This window comes from Phacochoerus africanus, chromosome 10 (assembly GCF_016906955.1).
Source record: "Phacochoerus africanus isolate WHEZ1 chromosome 10, ROS_Pafr_v1, whole genome shotgun sequence".
Taxonomy (NCBI): Eukaryota; Metazoa; Chordata; class Mammalia; order Artiodactyla; family Suidae; genus Phacochoerus; species Phacochoerus africanus.
The window spans coordinates 32,976,558-32,994,206 of record NC_062553.1 but is presented as its reverse complement, the minus strand read 5'-3'; the positions used below and the strand labels follow the sequence as shown (position 1 = coordinate 32,994,206).

The 17,649-nt window shown below is 42.0% G+C and overlaps 1 protein-coding gene, 1 long non-coding RNA gene and 1 pseudogene across 2 annotated transcripts in view; 2 read left to right on the top strand and 1 right to left on the bottom strand.

Moving 5' to 3' along the window:
* Positions 1-993, bottom strand: part of SLC30A9 (solute carrier family 30 member 9) — a 54,192-nt gene extending 53,199 nt beyond the window's left edge. The window contains 1 exon segment of the mRNA XM_047798703.1: positions 731-993. Coding sequence (XP_047654659.1) covers positions 731-842 — 112 coding nt within the window. The 5' untranslated portion in view covers positions 843-993.
* On the top strand, positions 901-9,910 carry LOC125137715 (uncharacterized). The gene is made up of 2 exons (XR_007137490.1): positions 901-1,160; positions 9,651-9,910. It is a non-coding gene; the product is annotated as an uncharacterized LOC125137715 (long non-coding RNA).
* A 5,128-nt stretch (positions 9,911-15,038) lies between these two features.
* On the top strand, positions 15,039-15,567 carry LOC125138062 (60S ribosomal protein L35a-like; annotated as a pseudogene).
* Positions 15,568-17,649: the final 2,082 nt, after the last annotated feature.

Here is a 17,649-nt window from a genome sequence, read left to right as displayed (position 1 = left end):
GTAAGCCTATTTAAAACCTGCAAGTTCAATGTTATTTCGGAAATTATTGGACAATTAAAATTTGAGTCAGAAAAAAAAAGTCGAAAGAGAAGGATAAAAACTCTTGACAACCACTTTTGTTCTAGCATACGGCTCCAGCACACACGTTTTCACCAAAAAGATTGTTCAACTTAACTACTCATTCAGTAACTGTGGAATGGTCATGCCCTCATATTTAGGGATGATTCGTAAATGAGCAACCCCCAACTCCCTCCTTAGAAAATTTAATACAACGAGTTGGGAGTACAAGAACATGAGCAGGGTAAGAATATCTGCTCAGCCAAAAGTGATCAATGAAGCTAAGGCAATGAGCTCCAAAGACTCTCGAACTTTGTGGAGTCAGCAATTTCCCGCTGCCTGGAGGAAGAGGCGGGGCGGTCACCGCCGGACGGTGAGATGCTCACGTAACTTATTTGCAACAAACTGGTGGGTTTCATGGATTTCTCCTGGCTCGCGAACTGCCCCCCAAGATTCTGCGGGGGGCTATGCCAGGACCATAGGTGACATCAGGATCGAGGCCTGTAGGGGTCCCTGCTGGTTGGGCCTGAAAGGAAGGTGCTGGGGTGGGAGGTAGGGCAAGGCAGCGACCGGCCGGAGGCGAGCAGCCCAGCGCCGAGTGGCCCAGCGTGGAGCTCGGCCTTGTCCTCCAGGCTGGCTTCCGCGGAGTCAGCGGCCGGCGCGGCACACTCACCCTGGCGGTCGCTGGAGCCGCGGGCCGCCGCCCTGCAGCGCAGACGGAGCCGGCACAGGGAGGACCAGCTGCATCTGTGGGCCGCAGCGGCGGCGGCCAAGCCCGGTAACATCCTGGCGGGGCGAAGGCCCCCTGTTGGACACCGCCTTCTGCCTCCGCGCCGCCACCAACACCAACTGACTCCATAGACTGGACACTAGCTAATATCAACGCCTGCGCCGCTGCAGGCGGCCTCCACGAACCCGGAAATGGTAATATTATTAGGCGACCGGCCGCGGAGACAGCGGAAGTGACGTGCATGCGGCGCGCGAACCCTGAAAGGTTGCTGGGTGGAGCTGGATCAGCTGGTGAAGGCGTGGCTATGCAGGAAGTTTGGCATCGGTTTTCTCCTCCGCGCCTCTAGTTTTGGTCCTTGCCTGGAGATCTATAGGTAAATTGTTTGCTTCCTAGCAGCCAGGAAATCCTTGGCGCAGTGTCAGCCTTTGGAGGATCTGCCTACTTTTCTTTTCTCTGGGCTCTAGATCCTAGGTCGTTATGTTGGAAATGAGGGAGGTTAGGTTAGGTGAGAAGGAAGGACAGTGGCCTTCTGAGCCCCTCTCTTTGGATCCTTCTTGGAGAAGCCAGAGCTTAAGGTTTCCTCAGCAGTCTGTGAACCTGTACCACAGTACATTGCAACACCGTTGTTTAGCCAGTAATGTGAAAGCAAATACCCTTAGAGTCATTTATTTGCCCTACTAACCATTGAACCTCAGATTCCTGTCTGTAATAGTGAAATAAGACTTAGACTTTCATGGTTTTTCTGGGTAAAGGAGATGTGCAGACGTGTAAATAGCAGTCAGTGTGGTCTCAGGGAGAGAGAGACCAGAACAGTATTCGCCAAGCATTAACTGTTTTTTCTCTGATGTGTTCATTCAGGTGTCAGCTCAAACTGGAGAGACACTAAGCAGGGCCCTGTGGGGCCCCTGGTTATAAGGCTTTCTGTGTCCCCCATTTCTTGTTTTTGGGACTAAGCTTCAGTTTTCATGACCTTCCTTGAGTTCCAAAGGGCAAGTTCAAACAGTTGCTAATCAAGGAAGGGAGTGGATGCTGGGACTAGGGAGGAGCAGTCAAGAAACTATAGTGCAAGAGTTCCTGTGGTGGCTCAGCGGTAATGAACCTGACTAGTATCCATGAGGACACATGATTGATCCCTGGCCTCACTCAGTGAATTAAGGATCCGGCATTGCCATGAGGTGTGTTATAATCCACAGACGCAGCTTGGATCTGGCATTGAGCTGTGACTGTGGCATAGGCCGGCAGCTACAGTTCCGAATAACAATACTTTTGAGTTCTGCAAAACCATAACCCCCAACAGATGGAAACCAAAGAGGAAGAACTCCCCCCCCTCCCCGCCCAAACCCAGTCCTGGGGCCATTAAACACCACATTCAGAGAAGAATTTAGCTTGCCATCTACCCTGATCCTTATCTGTGGCCCTATTTTCTTCTCCCAAACTATAAAACCACTTCCTAATCTCTCCGAAGGGAGGGCACAGTCTTTAGGAGGCCTGCTGTGGCCTCTTTTGCCCGGCAAAGCTATAAAGCTGTTTTTTTCTCCTTCACTCAAAGCTCTGTCTGTGAATTTCTATTCAGCACCAGTGGACAGAGTTTTGGCAATAAAAGGGCTGCCTTGACCACTCTAGCCATTGTAGGGAAGCAAAATTTGGCACCCTAGAATGGGTTTCTTTGGCACAAGAATTAATTTAGGCTGGTTTTTAAGTACCAAAAGACTCATCAGCTTTGACCTTTCTCTTAACTACCTAATAGAATGTAGATTGAGGGCCTCTTCCTAGAAGGGAGTTATCGCCATAGATAAGCATATTAAGAACTAGGTGAGCATCCCTGCGAAGTCTTTGTTAAAATTCCTCCCGGTCCTATTGTCTCTGCAGACCCAGCAAACATTTGTTTCCTGAATATTCTCTTTTTTTTGTCTCCTTTTCAGTTGCCTTCCTCCCCTTTAAAGTCTCAGGCTACCACCCCCAACGTTGTCTTTTGTCTTTAGCTGAAGTCGGTATTCCAGGTGAGAGTTTCTGGACATTTTAGAGAATTGCTCAGTTTTCTTGGGTCTCACCCAAGAAATAATATACACATTATTAAACTTTTGTTTGATTATCTGTTAGTCTTCTCATGTTGATTTAATTCTTAGACCAGCCAGGAGGACTTGAAACTGAAACACCTCTGACTTGAACCCAGCCTAAACCCAGATCAGGACTTGAACCCATGTTTTTTTAATTAGAAGCACTTACCAGGTGTTTGGACTTAGTGAGGCTTAGATTCTTTGTGTCTCAGTGAAGGAAGTCAGCTAGAGACAAAGTAATAGACAAGAAATAGATTTATTAAGATAGGACACTTGTGAGGGATACAGGCAGGCAGGCTCGGCTCTGAGGATGATGTGGGCTACATTTTTATAATCTAAGGAAAGGGGGGAGGGGGGAAAGACCACCTTCCTCATCCTGCAAGTAGACGTCAGGCGTACATCCTTAGCTCCTCTTTCATATTGGGTAAGAGAGTATTTGACCCTATGAGGTCAAACTAGGACCGTCAGGGTGCTTAACTCAGATCAGCAGAAGGATGGTAACATGTGCTATAAAGTATGTTGAATTATCTCAGGTTTCCATATAGTGAGAGTTTCCTACTTTGGAATGTCACCATTCCATTAAATTCCTGTCCTCAGTCCTAAGGATCATTATCTTCCTGAACTTGAATGCAGGCCTCATTTTATCTTTTACTTTAATGAGCTGCGATATGCCTCTGGTCATCTTTTCTTTATGGTTTTATAGGTAAGCAAGACTCCTTCTTTCCAAGATATTCTGAGGGCTTTCTTGAGCCATTATTAACTTACAGTGGTCTCCCCAAAGTCCCAAGGTTTCCCTCTATCTGTGGTCCCCTACTGGGATTTCTGCAACTACTTGTTAACTATCTACTGTATCCCTACCAGACTTAGAAAGATAGCGGAAGATGTCTTTCTCCCCCATGCTATAACAGGCCTGTTTATTTTCTACCCTGTTGCCCTGTATACTTTTTTTCAAAATGCCTATAGAAATTTGAAATGATCTGTCTATATATATTTTCTGGCTCTCAGAATAAAAAATAAGCATCATGATGCTGGAATCTTGTGTCTGCACATTGCTGTTTCCCAGGGACCAAAACTGCCTAACACAAATACATTAATTGAATGGAAAGCATGGTGGTTTTAGGACTACTGTTAGCTATAGCACTGCTGTTGTCAAACCCAAGTTCCTGTGCCTGATGCACAAGTGAGGCCAAACAAACCAAAATGTCGGAGTTTGGAGCAGAGAAAGTCTTATTGCTGGGCCAAGCAAGGAGAACGAGCAGCTCATGCTCAAAAAGCCAGAACTCCTAGGTTTTCAGAAGGAGTTTTTATGGGCAGAATTTAGGGGAAAGTCGGCAAGGGGTATGACCTTTCTTTTGTCAGTGGTAAGGTAACTGGGTGATGTTCCATGAATCTCAGTCATGAACCCTCTGGTTCCAACCAGTCTCTGGTCCACAAGCTTCTGCTCATGCTATCCTCCACCTGGATGGGGGCTTTAGTTCACCTAGAAGAACTCAGAGATGTCATTGCTATGTATATCCATTGGCCAGGAGCCAGGACCCTGCTTTAGTGCTGCACTATTGTTTATTGACTGCTCCTCCTATGTTTCTGCATTCTCTCCCTTCCCTAATTAGTAACTGAATCTGCCCTTTGGAATTCTGGCAAAGTCTGGGAGGCTGAAGCCTTTTTCCTACAAATAAGAAACAGGGGGACACGAAAAGGCCCTGCAGGGTCCTGCTCGGTTTCACTGCAAAATAACTGATCCACAGGGAAATCAATTAGTATATCTCCAATTTTAAGAGAATCAGCACATTTTTTTTTTTTTAGGGCTGCACCTCCGGCACATGGAGGTTCCCAGGCTAGGGATCCAGTCCGAGCTACAGCTACCGGCCTACACCACAGCCAAGCCACAGCAACGCCAGATCCTTAACCCACTGAGCTAGGCCAGGGATCGAACCCACAACCACATGGTTCCTAGTGGGATTAGTTTCCACTGTGCCACTACTAGCTCTGAGATGAGTGGTCTTTTACACTGCTTGAGAAAGTACATCCAGATTAGTGAGGTCATTGCGATTAAATTATCATCAGAATAGTAGGCAGATTTAACTTCCAATAACATATTAAAACATTAAGTGGTTAGGAGTTCCTGCTGTCTAACCTAAATACTTTGGATTCTTAAGGTCCGCCCCTGGTTTCAACTGTCATTTTAGCTGATCAAAACCTCAAAGAGTTTGCTTGTTTGTTTTGTTTTATGTACAATAGGATTTTTTTTTTTTTTTTTTTGGCTACACCCAAGGCATGAGGAAGTTTACAGGCCAGGGATTGAGTCTGTACCCCTGCAGTGACCCAAGCCACAGCAGTGGCAACACCAGGTCCTTAACTGCTAGGCTAACAGGGAACTCCTGTACAATAGGATTTTAATTTTCTTTTTGTTTATATGTATTTTCTAATAATATTCATTCCTTTTGTGATAAGAAACATTTTGAAATATGCTTTTTTCAGGGTTGTTAAAATAATTTTAATAACACAGTTGTATGATGTGGAGAACAATGCTGGTACATAGCATGATTTCGTGTGTTAGTTTTTCTCTACCCTCCTTTCCCCTAGTATAGCTGGACAATGAGCCATGATAACATAGCATGGTATAACTTGACTTAAACACTATTAATTTTAATAAACTTCCAGAAGCCTTGACTTGCCAAAAAGTTCGAAGAATAAAGTGGATCATGCTGTGTTATCTTGTTTAACCCTCACAATGCTGGATGGCATCTTAAAATACTTCTGCACTTGTCTTGGTGTTTATACCTATATTGCCATCATATATTTGTCCTGACGAATAGGCTTCAGAATTTTCCCAAGTGCTGAAATTGAGGCAATGTTATAAGCAGATTGGGTAGGGGGAAGAGAGAAAGAAAACAGAGTGGCTTTCTTGACCTAAGAAAAGGCATTTTAGGCCTAAGCCATTTCGTGATCTAAGCCTGGCCACAAGGCTTGCCCTTGAATAGGTCTTAGTAATTAATGATCTTGAGGGAAGTGAAGGAATGCAGGAACAAAAGAAAAGCAGTCAAAGAACAATAGTTGAGGGGTGAGGGAACGCATGGCAGTTGGGGGTTAGCAGATGCAAAGTATTATAGGTAGAATGGATAAACAACAAAGTCATACTGTGCAGCACAAGGAACTATATTCAATATCCTGGGATAAACCATAATGGAAAAGAATATAAAAAATAATGTATATATATGTATGACTGAATTACTTTACTGTACAGCTGAAATTAACACATTGTAAGTCAACTATACTTTGTTTGGTTGTTGTTGACTATACTTTAAATAGTCTTTCATTGTTTTCTGAAATGTAGGTTAAGAGAGAGCCTGTCTCCAGATTTTATACCCCGTTTTTTTTGTGTGAGCAACATAATATTATCTGTTTCATGAGAATTTACAAAATCAATAGATGCCTAAATATAGGGAATATTAAGTCAGATGGGTGGAAATAGAAGTAGAAAAGAGATAAAGTGTCATTTGATTGTTACCATTAACCACAACTCCGGGGTTCCCATTGTGGCTCAGCAAGTTAAGGACTCTATGTCTCTGTGAGAATGGGGGTTTGACCCCTGGCTCCACTTATTGGGATAAGGATCTGGTGTTGCCACAAGCTGTGGCGTAGTGGCACGTGTGACTTGGAGCCAGTGTCACTGTGGCTGTAGTGTAGGCTGGCAGCTGCAGCTCTGATTTGACCTTTAGCCTGGGAACTTCCATATGCTACAGGTGTGGCTCTAAAAAGAGAAAACAAACACAACTCCTGCAATGTTTTCCATTAACTCTGAGTAAGTTCCAACTCGTTGCAGAAATTTGCTTCAGTTGTTGAGCTGACTGTTCCTTGGTTTCCTCCTGTCCACTGCTTTGGGGAAGTAATGATTCTGGTCATGAGACAAACTTGGCTGTTTGTCTGGAAGACTAACTTAGGTAATCCATTTGGCGAGGGGTGGGGGTGTTGAATCGGAGCTTCAACTCCAGATCCTTAACCCACGGGGGTCGGAGCCTCAACGCCAAATCCTTAACCCACTGTGTGAGGCCAGGGATTGAATCTGCTTCCTCATGGATATTAGTCGAATTCATTTCTGATGAGCCATGGCAGGAACTCCCAGATACATGCATCTTAATACTGACAGTTTTTCCCATCCTCTAGCCCTGTCCTCATCTGAAGCCACTTCCTGCTGCAGCCTCACTGTTGGGAATCAGGGAGAGAGGAATAGGGTATAATTCACTATCTTGTCTTACATATCCATGCCAGTGTCTCAAAGAGACACAGGACTAGATGCTTGCTCTATTTTATTCTCAGCCTCTTTTGAACCCATCTTCCAAATGTCTCAGCAGCATGGACAAACTTCATTACAGTTTCTTTGTTCCACCAACTTTATACTCCACCATCACCCTGAACACCTCCAACACATGTTTTTCTGTCCTTGAGCAGCTTTCTGGAAATACTTTTGTGTGACATCAGTCTATATATATTTGTGTGAAAGATTTGTGTGAAAGATTGTGTGAAATTTTACACTGATTATTTGCTCTTTCTAAAAATATCCAGGCTTTAAAAAAAAAAGGTTGGTATTAATTTTGGTTACGCCATAGTCACTTCTGGACACAGCAGCTTTAGAGAAACTGAAGTGACAGTAAAATAATCCTGTCCCTGCCCTGTTTCCTGATTAAGAAAGAGCCAAGTTTGGAGACGGGAGGCCAAAGCATGGTCTGCAACAAGCTGAAGATATGCCCTTGAATGCTGAGGCCAAAACTATGCCTGTGAAATGGTAAATAAGCTTGACCTTGGCTTTGGCTTTTTTTACCATAAGGAAAAAATTGAAGAATCTCACATTCCTCTTTACACTTAAACAGAAGTAGACCATAAAGAGCCACGAGGCTTTCCAAAGAATCGGTACCGATGGAAGGAATGAACTGAACGAACAAAAGGAAATTTAAAAGACAGCAGCAAAAATGTTTTTAGAAAGCTAAAAACATTTCAGAAAGTGTCAAAAGAATAATTACTAAACCGACATGATGAATGAATTGCAATCAAAGGCCATAGTACAAAAAATAGTTATTCAAATTATTTATTAACTTGCACTGTAGCATCTGCTACATGTTATTGTCAGCAACTGAATTGGGCAGTAATGACAATGAATTCTAAACTTACGTATCTAATAATTTAGCAAATTCATTCCCATTCCATACTTGGAGAAAAAAAAAGGGAAAGAAAGAAAAATTAAAGATTATAAAAAGTGGTTAAATAGTGCCAAGACTGCTCATAGCATCTAAACACCATTTGGGAGTTCCCATCATGGTGCACTGGAAACAAGTCCAACTTGGAACCATGAGGTTTCGGGTTGGATACCTGGCCTCGATCAGTGGGTTAAAGATCTGGCGTGGCTGTGGCTGTGGCTGTGGCTGGCAGCTACAGCTCCCATTAGACCCCTAGCATGGGGACCTCTATATGCTGCATGTGCAGCCCTAAAAAGACAAAAGACAAAAAAAACCCACCATACTTCCAATACTTAGAGAATCTCCTACCTTGTGGGTTTACCTCCCCAAGGTAGAAGGCTGGCACTTACTCTCCTAGGCCTCTTTCCAGCTTAGCCCACTGATGTGACAGAGGCTCTAACCAACCATCAGAAATCTGTGAGAGGCCTCAGTTTGCAAGAAAATAACGGGGAGAGCAGGGCATGTCATGGAACATATTTTGACAAGGGAAGAGTTGTGAGGCAAAGATACACAAATTGAGAGGCCGTAGGGACAGCAGTCCAGGAGAGTGTCCCAGCAGCAGTGATGTCAGCAGAGGCTCATGTTGTTTCCGGTTATAGAGCTCCCAAGTCTGAGTCTCTCCTTTTAATATAAACAAAAAATAAAGCAAAAGCTATTGGTTAAGTTTTTTTTTTTTTTTTTTTAATTTCGTGGTTTCAACTGGAAAATTGTTTAGCCAAGGAGTACGATCAAGGAGTAGATGCTTTTTTTTTTTGTCGTTTTAGGGCCACACCTGTAGCATACGGAAGTTCCCAGGCTAGGGGGTAGGGGGTCGAATTGGAGCTGCAGCTGCCAGCCTGAGCCATAGCCACAGACAGCAACGCAGGATCTGAGCTACATCTGTGATCTACACCACAGCTCACAGCAATGCCGAATCCTTAACCCACAGGGCAAGGCCAAGGATTGAAACCCTTATCCTCATGGATACTAGTCAGGTTTGTTACCGCTGAGCCAGGATAGGAGCTCCTCTTTTTTTTCTTTAAATTGAAGTATAGTTGATTTACAATGGTGTATTAGTTTGGTGTAAAACAAAGTAATTCTGTTATATATATGTGTGTATATATATATACACTTTTCAGATTTTTTTTCCATTATAGGTTATTCTAAGATATTGAATATAATTCCCTGTGCCAAACAGTAGGACCTTGCTGTTTATCTGTTTTATATTAGTAGCATGTATGTGTTCACCTTAAGCTCCTCATCTATCCTTCCTCCACCCCTTTTCCTTTGGGTTACCAGAAATATGTTTCCTATGTCTGTGAGTCTGTTTCTGTTTTGTTAATTCATATTAAGATTCCACATATAAATAATATTGTATGATATTTATCTTTCTCTCTGATCCTCATTAAATTCTTATGATATTTATCTTTCTCTCTGATCCTCATTAAATTCTTATGTTAAAGTCCTAACAGTCAATGTGACTTAGTTGGAGATGGGACCTTTAGGTGGTAGTTAAGGTTAAATGAGGTCATAAGGGCAGGGTTCTAAGGCAGCAGGTGGCTTTATAAGAGGTGAGTGATGTCTTTCTCTGTCCAGGTACACATGTCAAGGAAAGTGAACATACAGTGAGATGGTGGCTACCTACAAGCCAGGAGGCCTCAGAATGAAACCTACTTTGCTGGCACCTTGACCTTGGACTCAAAACCTCCAGAACTGTGAGAAAAAAAACTTCTGTAGTTTAAGTCATCCAGTCTGTGGTATTTTGTCATGGCAGCCTGAGTAGACTAATACACCATGTTATCGAAGAGAAATATGGTTACTCTGTAATAAAGCAGTCTTAATGTTGGCCAATTTAATATACACACAAAATCCCGAAGAATGTTCAACCATGCCTTCATTTTCAAGTCATGTAATCCAAACCGCACAAAGTCCACAAGTCCACAAGCCAGTGGAGTGTTCTAATCTATTTAGCTTGCACCTGAGTTCCTTTCACAGCCATGGAGTTTTAAATAATGACATAGCAAGGTCACCAGAGAATCTCTGACAATCTCCTATATACCTTCTATATCTGTGTTGTATGTACGATACATTAGCCACTAGTCATATGTGGAGAGTAAGCATTTGATATAGGGCTAGTCTGAATTGAGATGTGCCATAAGAATAAAATAAATATCATAGGCTTATGATGAAAAGAGTAAATTTTTAAAATTTTGTCTTTTTAGGGCACATTCAAGGTATATGGAAGTTCCCAGGCTAGGGGTTGAATCGGAGCTGTAGATGCCAGCCTACACCACATCTCACAGCAATGCCAGATCCTTAACCCACTGAGCAAGGCCAGGGATCAAACTCAAGTCCTCATGGATATTAGTCGGGTTACTGCTGAGCCATGACAGGAACTCCGGAAAGTATAAATTATTAATCATTAATAACCATTGAAATGATAATGTTTTAAAATATAGTGGATTAAATAAAAACATTACAAAATTATTTCACCTTTTACTGTTTTTATTTTTTATTTTTTGGCCACACCTGTGGCACATGGAAGTTCCCTGACCAGGAATCAAATCCACTTGGCAGTTACAGCCTGCACCATGGCTGTGGCAATGCCAGATCCTTAACCTGCTTCTCTTTTTACTGTTTTTAATATACTACTGAAACATTTTAAATTACATATACACCTTGCATTTGTGTCCTGCATTCAATTCATGTTGGACAGTGCTGCTCTATACACACACCCAATCTCTTAGTCCTAGTGATACATTCACTCTTTCCTTAAAGTCTCAGCTCCAGTTCTTCTTGGGTCTTACAATATCATATAATCTCCAATATTTAAACTTCCTTTGAAAATTCACAATTTTACAGTACTGGGTAGGGGAGAAAATGGGAGGTGGTCATTGTTACAAACATCAATTATTACTAAACAGTACTTATTTGCTGACTGTCTGGTATATGAATCAGTGGGAAATTATGTTAACTACTCAATTTATTCAATAAAGCACTCCACAGAATTGTTCTAAATTATAGATGATGGCAGCCAAAAAAATCTTTTGAGCCCTTTATGTGAAGCATTATGCTAAACACTCTGTGCTTGAACTCATTTTATCATTTCACAATGTATAGAGTATTATTATCCACATTTACAGGAGAAACAGAGATTACATTTCCAGGAAGTGACTGAAGCCAGGTCTGTTGACTTCAGAGGCCTAGGGCTTGGCCATGCTCTACTGCCTTCCAGTGATCTTATTTCTGCTACTTCCTAGTATCCCAGATACACCCAGTTTCTGCCAGACTCCCTAAGGAAGATAGAATTGTAATTCTGGGCATCATCCTCAGCACATTACAGATAAATTCAGTTTTGAGCATTTCTTAGATTATTTTTTGCATCCTTCTTATGAATTCATTTGGGATAGTTTAGAAAGAGCATGTTTTGGAGAAGACTTTTAATCATTTACTGATTTTGAAGATGTACTTCTGGAGAGAGCTCTTACAATTACAGAAGCTGATCTGATTTTGCCAAGTAGTAGCACTTTGCTTTCTGTCCCTTGCGTAAGCCTTTATGTCCCTGGAATTGTGAGGGTTTAAAAAAAACCAAAAACCTGTCAACACAAGGTTTTGTACTTTAATAAGGGAAAAAGGAAAACATTCCCTTAAGAGGTCCAAAGTTCCTCTTTTTGCCCAGAAAGGTGTTGACTTAAAATATGGTAATATAGGAGTTCTCCTGTGGCACAGTGGGTTAAAGATTTGGCATTCTCACTATAGCAGCTTGTGTTGCTACTGTGGCATGGGTTTGATACCTGGCCTAGGAACTTCTGCATGCCACAGGTGTGGCCAAAGCAAAAGAAAACAAAAACATGGTAATGTAGGTTTTAACCAACAATGACTCATCAAGTAGGATGTTGAAGGAAGTTTTTTAAATTCCAGGAGTCCAAGAATCTAATGTAAAATGAGAAGTGTAATATAATATAAAATGTAGCCAAAGCCATCCTGAGAAAGCAAAATGGAGTGGGAGGAATTAGGCTCCCTGATTTCAGACTATACTACAAAGTTACAGTCATCAAAACCGTATGGTACTGGCATGAAAACAGAAATATAGATCAGTGGAACAGGATAGAGAACCCAGAATTAAACCTACATACCCTCAATCAACTAACCTAAGACAAAGGAGACAAGTATATACAATGGAGAAAAGACAGTCCCTTCAATAAGTAGTGCTGGGAAAACTGGATGGCTACATGTAAAAGAATGAAATTAGAACACTTTCTAATACTATACACAAAAATAAACTCAAAATGGATTAAAGACCTAAATAGAAGACTGGATACTCTAAAACTCTTAGAGGAAAACATAGGTTGAACACTCTTTGACATAAACCACAGCAATATCTTCTCAGATCCACCTCCTAGAGTAATAACAATAAAAACAAAAATAAACAAATGGGACCTAATTAAAGTAAAAAGTTTTTTCACAGCAAAGGAAACCCTATAAACATAATGACAAGACAACCCACAGAATGGGAGAAAATATTTGCGAATGAAGTGACTGACAAGGGATTAATCTCCAAATTTTATAAACACCTCCTGCAGCTCAATACCAAAAAACAAACAACCCCATCAAAAAATGGGCCAAACATCTAAACAGACAATTCTCCAAAGAAGACATACACATGGCCAAAAAAACATGAAAAGATGTTCAACATCACTAATTATCAGAGAAATGCAAATCAAAACTGCTATGAGGCACCACCTTAGACCAGCTGGAATGGCTATCATCAAAAAGTCTACAAACAATAATGCTGGAGAGGATGTGGAGAAAAGGAACCCCTCTTGCACTGTTGCTGGGAATGTACATTGGTGCAGCCACTATGGAAGACAGTATGGAGATTCCTCAAAAAACTAAAAATAGAATTACCATTTAATCCAGCAATCCCACTCCTGTGCATCTATCCAGAGAAAACCATGACTGGAAAAGATACATGTACCCCAGTGTTCATTGCAGCACTGTATACAATAGCAAGACATGACAGCAACCTAAATGTCCCTCGATAGAGGAGTAGATAAAGAAGATGTGGTACATATATACAATGGAATATTAATCCCCCACAAAAAGGAAGAAATAATGGCATTTGCAGCAACATGGATGGACCTAGAAGTTATCACACTAAGTCAAGTCAGACAGTGAGACACCAACGTCATACACTATCACTTATATGTGGAATCTAAAAAAGGGATACAATGAACTTTACAGAGCAGATACTGACTCACAGACTTTGAAAAACTTAATCATTTCCAAATGAGACAGGTTGGGGGGTGGGGAATAGGCTGGGGGTTTGGGACAGAAATGCTATAAAATTGGGTTGTGATGATCACTGTACAACCATAAATGTAAGAAAATTCACTGAGTTTAAAAGGAAAATACCCCCCCACCCCAAGTTCAGGAGATCCATGCTACAATTGCCAATTTGCCTCACTGAGCTTTAAGACATGATGTGCTTCTCCCTACTGTTTGGGCAGAGAGTGGCCGGCTTTTCTCTTTGCTTCCATGTGAACTGTATAACTACTGAACAAGAAGATGAGCAAATCTGACAGCTGCTCCAATGCTGAGTGTTTGAACTGCAGTAATGAACACCAGGAGGGCATAATACTCTGAGCCCAGGAATGGAGTGGAAGTGAGGACCCAAGACCAGTGAGTCAATTTTTTATTCAAATGCTGGACAGCGCAGCTTGCTGATTAGAATAAAGACCCAAAAAAAAACTTGTCCAAGAAAACTTAAATAAATAAAATATGACGCACAACCACAAAATGAAAATGTAGCTATCTGTATAAATCTTCATGGTGTGCAAACATGTTCACCTCAAGCAATCCTCAAAAGAATTCTCCACTGGCCACATTGTACAAATGAGGAAACTGAGGCCCAAGGAAATTAAAAGAATGTCTAAAGACTGGAACCACCGTTTGTGGACTTTGTGACACTTACTTCTGATGTTATAATTTGTAATTCCTTGGTCATGTTTTAACATTTGAGCTAATAAGTTGAATCCATCACCAGAAAGAAAACCAGAGACATCCTGAATTTAAAAAAAAAAAAAAAAGAGCCCAGAGGATATGGCAAAACATTTATTTACTCTTCCCCAGGAGTCTCTTATCCAATCATATCACAGATTCCACCTCAGACAGTAGGCACTTTTCTCTCTTGGCTGCAAGCCTCTCCACCATCTCCTTCCCTCTATACATCTGTTCTCCCAAATCTTTCCCTACCCCATGCCTCCTCTTATCTGGACTGCCAATAAAAGATCATTCAGTTCCCACCACCAAACAAACCTTTCTCTTGTGAATGCTGACTAGTTCTCAAATCTCAAAGCCTAACTTTGGACTGATTTTGTTTCTAATAGTACGGCCAACCAGACATTCCAATCTTTCAGCTAAGATCAACCTGAAAATATCAATTACATAAGAAAAAAAAACACATTAAAAGCAACCCTAAGGTGGCAAAATATAAATAATTTTCAGAATGAATGAATACACATGGGTAATCTATTCTAGCTCCTGGTAAACTTGGGTTAAGGGGTGGGAGCCACAACAGGACACTGAAGGCAAGAGATAAAGAAGAGGCCCCACCCAAGGAGGGGAATCTTACAGGAGACCTTTGCACAGCAAACAATTGCATCAAAAGTCTAAAGAGACTTCTAGGAAAGTTGCTTTTTTTTTTTTTTTTTAAATCTTGGTGCCAGATAGAAGAAAAATCTCCCCTAGTAATTCATAACCACAAGCTAGTATTTATAACATTTGTGCCCCAAATTTATAATTCCTCTGGGGAAAAAAAACAAAACAAACAAACAAAAAAACCTAGAGCTAAGAATTGAATGTAGGAGTTCCCTGGTGGCTCAGCAGGTTAAGGACCTTGCATTGTCACTGCTAAGGCTCTCATTGCTGCAGTATGGGTTCTTCTCTGGCCTGAGAACTTGCACATGCTGTGGGTGTGGCCGAAAAATAATATAACTGGGGAAAAAAAAAGAGTTTAAAGTGGTTCCAGAGCCATCTTGGAGCCTGTGGAGGCCTGCTGGGAACAGGACATCTAAAACAACAAATATGTTGGGGAGGTTGTGGTCCAAGGCCATTTTTGATGGTTATAAGTGGGATCTCCAGAACCAGAGGGAGCACATAGCTCTTCTTAAAACTGAAGGTGTTTATGCTTGAGATGAAGCTGAATTTTATCTAGGAAAGAGATGTGCTTTCTTACAAAGAATAACACAGTGACTCCTGGTGGAAAATCTAATAAAACCAGAATGATGTGGGGAAAGGTACCTCGTGTTCATGGCAACAGGGGCATGGTTCATGCCAAGTTCCAAAGCAACCTTCCTGCTAAGGCCATTGGACACAGAATCAGTGTGATGCTGTACCCTTCAAGGATTTAAACTTATTGAAAAGTAAATAAAAGTGGATTTATTCTCCTGTATTTTTGTTAAAAATAAATAAATAAAGTGCTCCCAGTTTGGTAGTGGCCCAAGGCACATGACAGAAGCATGTTTAAATTCTTTTACCTCAAAACTTGAAGTATACATGTTCAAATTTCTAAAGTTTAATGGGAAAAAAAGTACCAGGTATGTATCATTCCAAAATGGTAGAGGGGAAAAGTGAGTAGGGAAAAAAAAGGGAGGAAAATACAAACACAAAAGACAAGCAAGAAAGGAGGGGAAAAGAAACAAAGTTGGGACAAATAGCACAAAATAAGACACTAGAAATAAACCCATATATAACAACAGTGACAGTAATTATAAGAGGACTAAACTCTTCAGTTGAAATCTTTGGCTACCCCTTAGCACATGGAGTTCCCAGGCCAGGGATCAGATCCAAGCTATAGTTTGCCGCAGCTTCGGTAATGCTGGATCCTTGACGCACTGTGTGGGGCTGGGTATCAAACCTGTGTCTCAGTGATCCTGTTATGCCATAGTGGAAACTCCTCAAACTGTGTGTGTGTGTGTGTGTGTGTGTATTTTTTTTTTTTGTCTTTTTGCCTTTTCTAGAGCCGCTCCTGCGGCATATGGAGGTTCCCAGGCTGGGGGTCCAATCGGAGCTGTAGCTGCCGGCCTACACCACAGCCACAGCAACTCGGGATCCGAGCCGAGTCTGCAACCTCCACCACAGCTCAAGGCAACGCCGGATCTTTAACCCACTGAGCAAGGCCAGGGATTGAACCCGCAACCTCATGGTTCCTAGTCGGATTCGTTAACCACTGCACCACGATGGGAACTCCATCAAACTATATATTTTTAAATGTAGCTACACAGTATTGCTAGTCAGGGTTCAGTCAGGGAAGCAGAACTGCTGAGTTATGGGACAAGGGATTTATATTAAAAGTAGGCCTGATACAGCTGTGGGAGGAGGTAGAGACCTGAGTATCCAGAAAGGGGAAATAGAAAATAAAAATAATGACTCCTGCTCATAAGTCATTTTTCATGACTGTTGGAGAAAATTATAGAGGGGAGTTCCCTTCCTGGCTTAGCAGTTAACCATCCCAACTAGGATCCATGAGGACCCAGGTTTTATCCCTGGCCTTGCTCAGAGAGTTAAGGATCCGGTGTTGCCGTGAGCTGTGGTGTATGGCACAGACACAGCTGGGGTCCCCTAGTTGCTGTGGTGTGGGCCATGGCTGCGGCTCCTAGCCTGGAAACCTCCGTGTGCTGCAGGTGCGGCCCTAGAAAGATGAACGAAAAGGAAAGAGAGGAAGGAAGGAAGGAAGAAAAATTGTAGGGGAAAAAATGAGAAAGTATATCCCATTCATCAGCAAAGTGGGGACACAACAGGAATTTGTGGAGTGTCCTATGGGAAGTCATTGCTCCTGTGCGGCTACCAACTCTGTGAGTCCACAGCCAAGCAGCAGAGGCCTGCCTGGAGCAGCATTCAGGAGGAAGAGCTGGAAGAACCACAGAAAGCACACAGGTTGGACTCTGCTGGGCATCAGCTGCAGTTATTTGTCACCCTATTTACAAATTCGAAGTAAAGGCCACTCCTTCACATCTACCTGCCAATCCTGACCTAGAAAGGCAAACTGGGAAAACAGTTCCCAGCCTGGCTGAACTGACATCAAAACAATCTAGAATAGCTGTTTATAAGAAACACACCTGAAGCATAAAGGACAAGAACAAGAAAAGACACACGAGGCAAAAACTAAGCTGAAGAATCTTGGCGTATTGATATTAAAATGCAACAAAATAGACTCTGTTTTTTGTTTTTGTCTTTTTAGGTCTCTTTAGGGCCACACATGAGGCACATGGAAATTCTCAGGCTAGGGGTTGAATCAGAGCTACAGCTGTCAGCCTACACCACACAGCTTACGGCAATGCCAGATCCTTAACCCACTGAGCGAGGCCAGGGATCGAACTCACATCCTCATGGATACTAGTCAGTTTCCTTAACCACTGAGCCATGAAGGGAACAACCTTAACTTAAAATTTGAATGTCATTAGAGGAACCATGTACTTTTTGACTCAGTTCAGTCTTCCCACTTCTCCTGACACTCCAGTCATTGGCCAGTTCACCCATTCTTGTTAGAAAACCTAAGTACATTGGTGTTCATGGCATTATCCTTTCAGTTTAT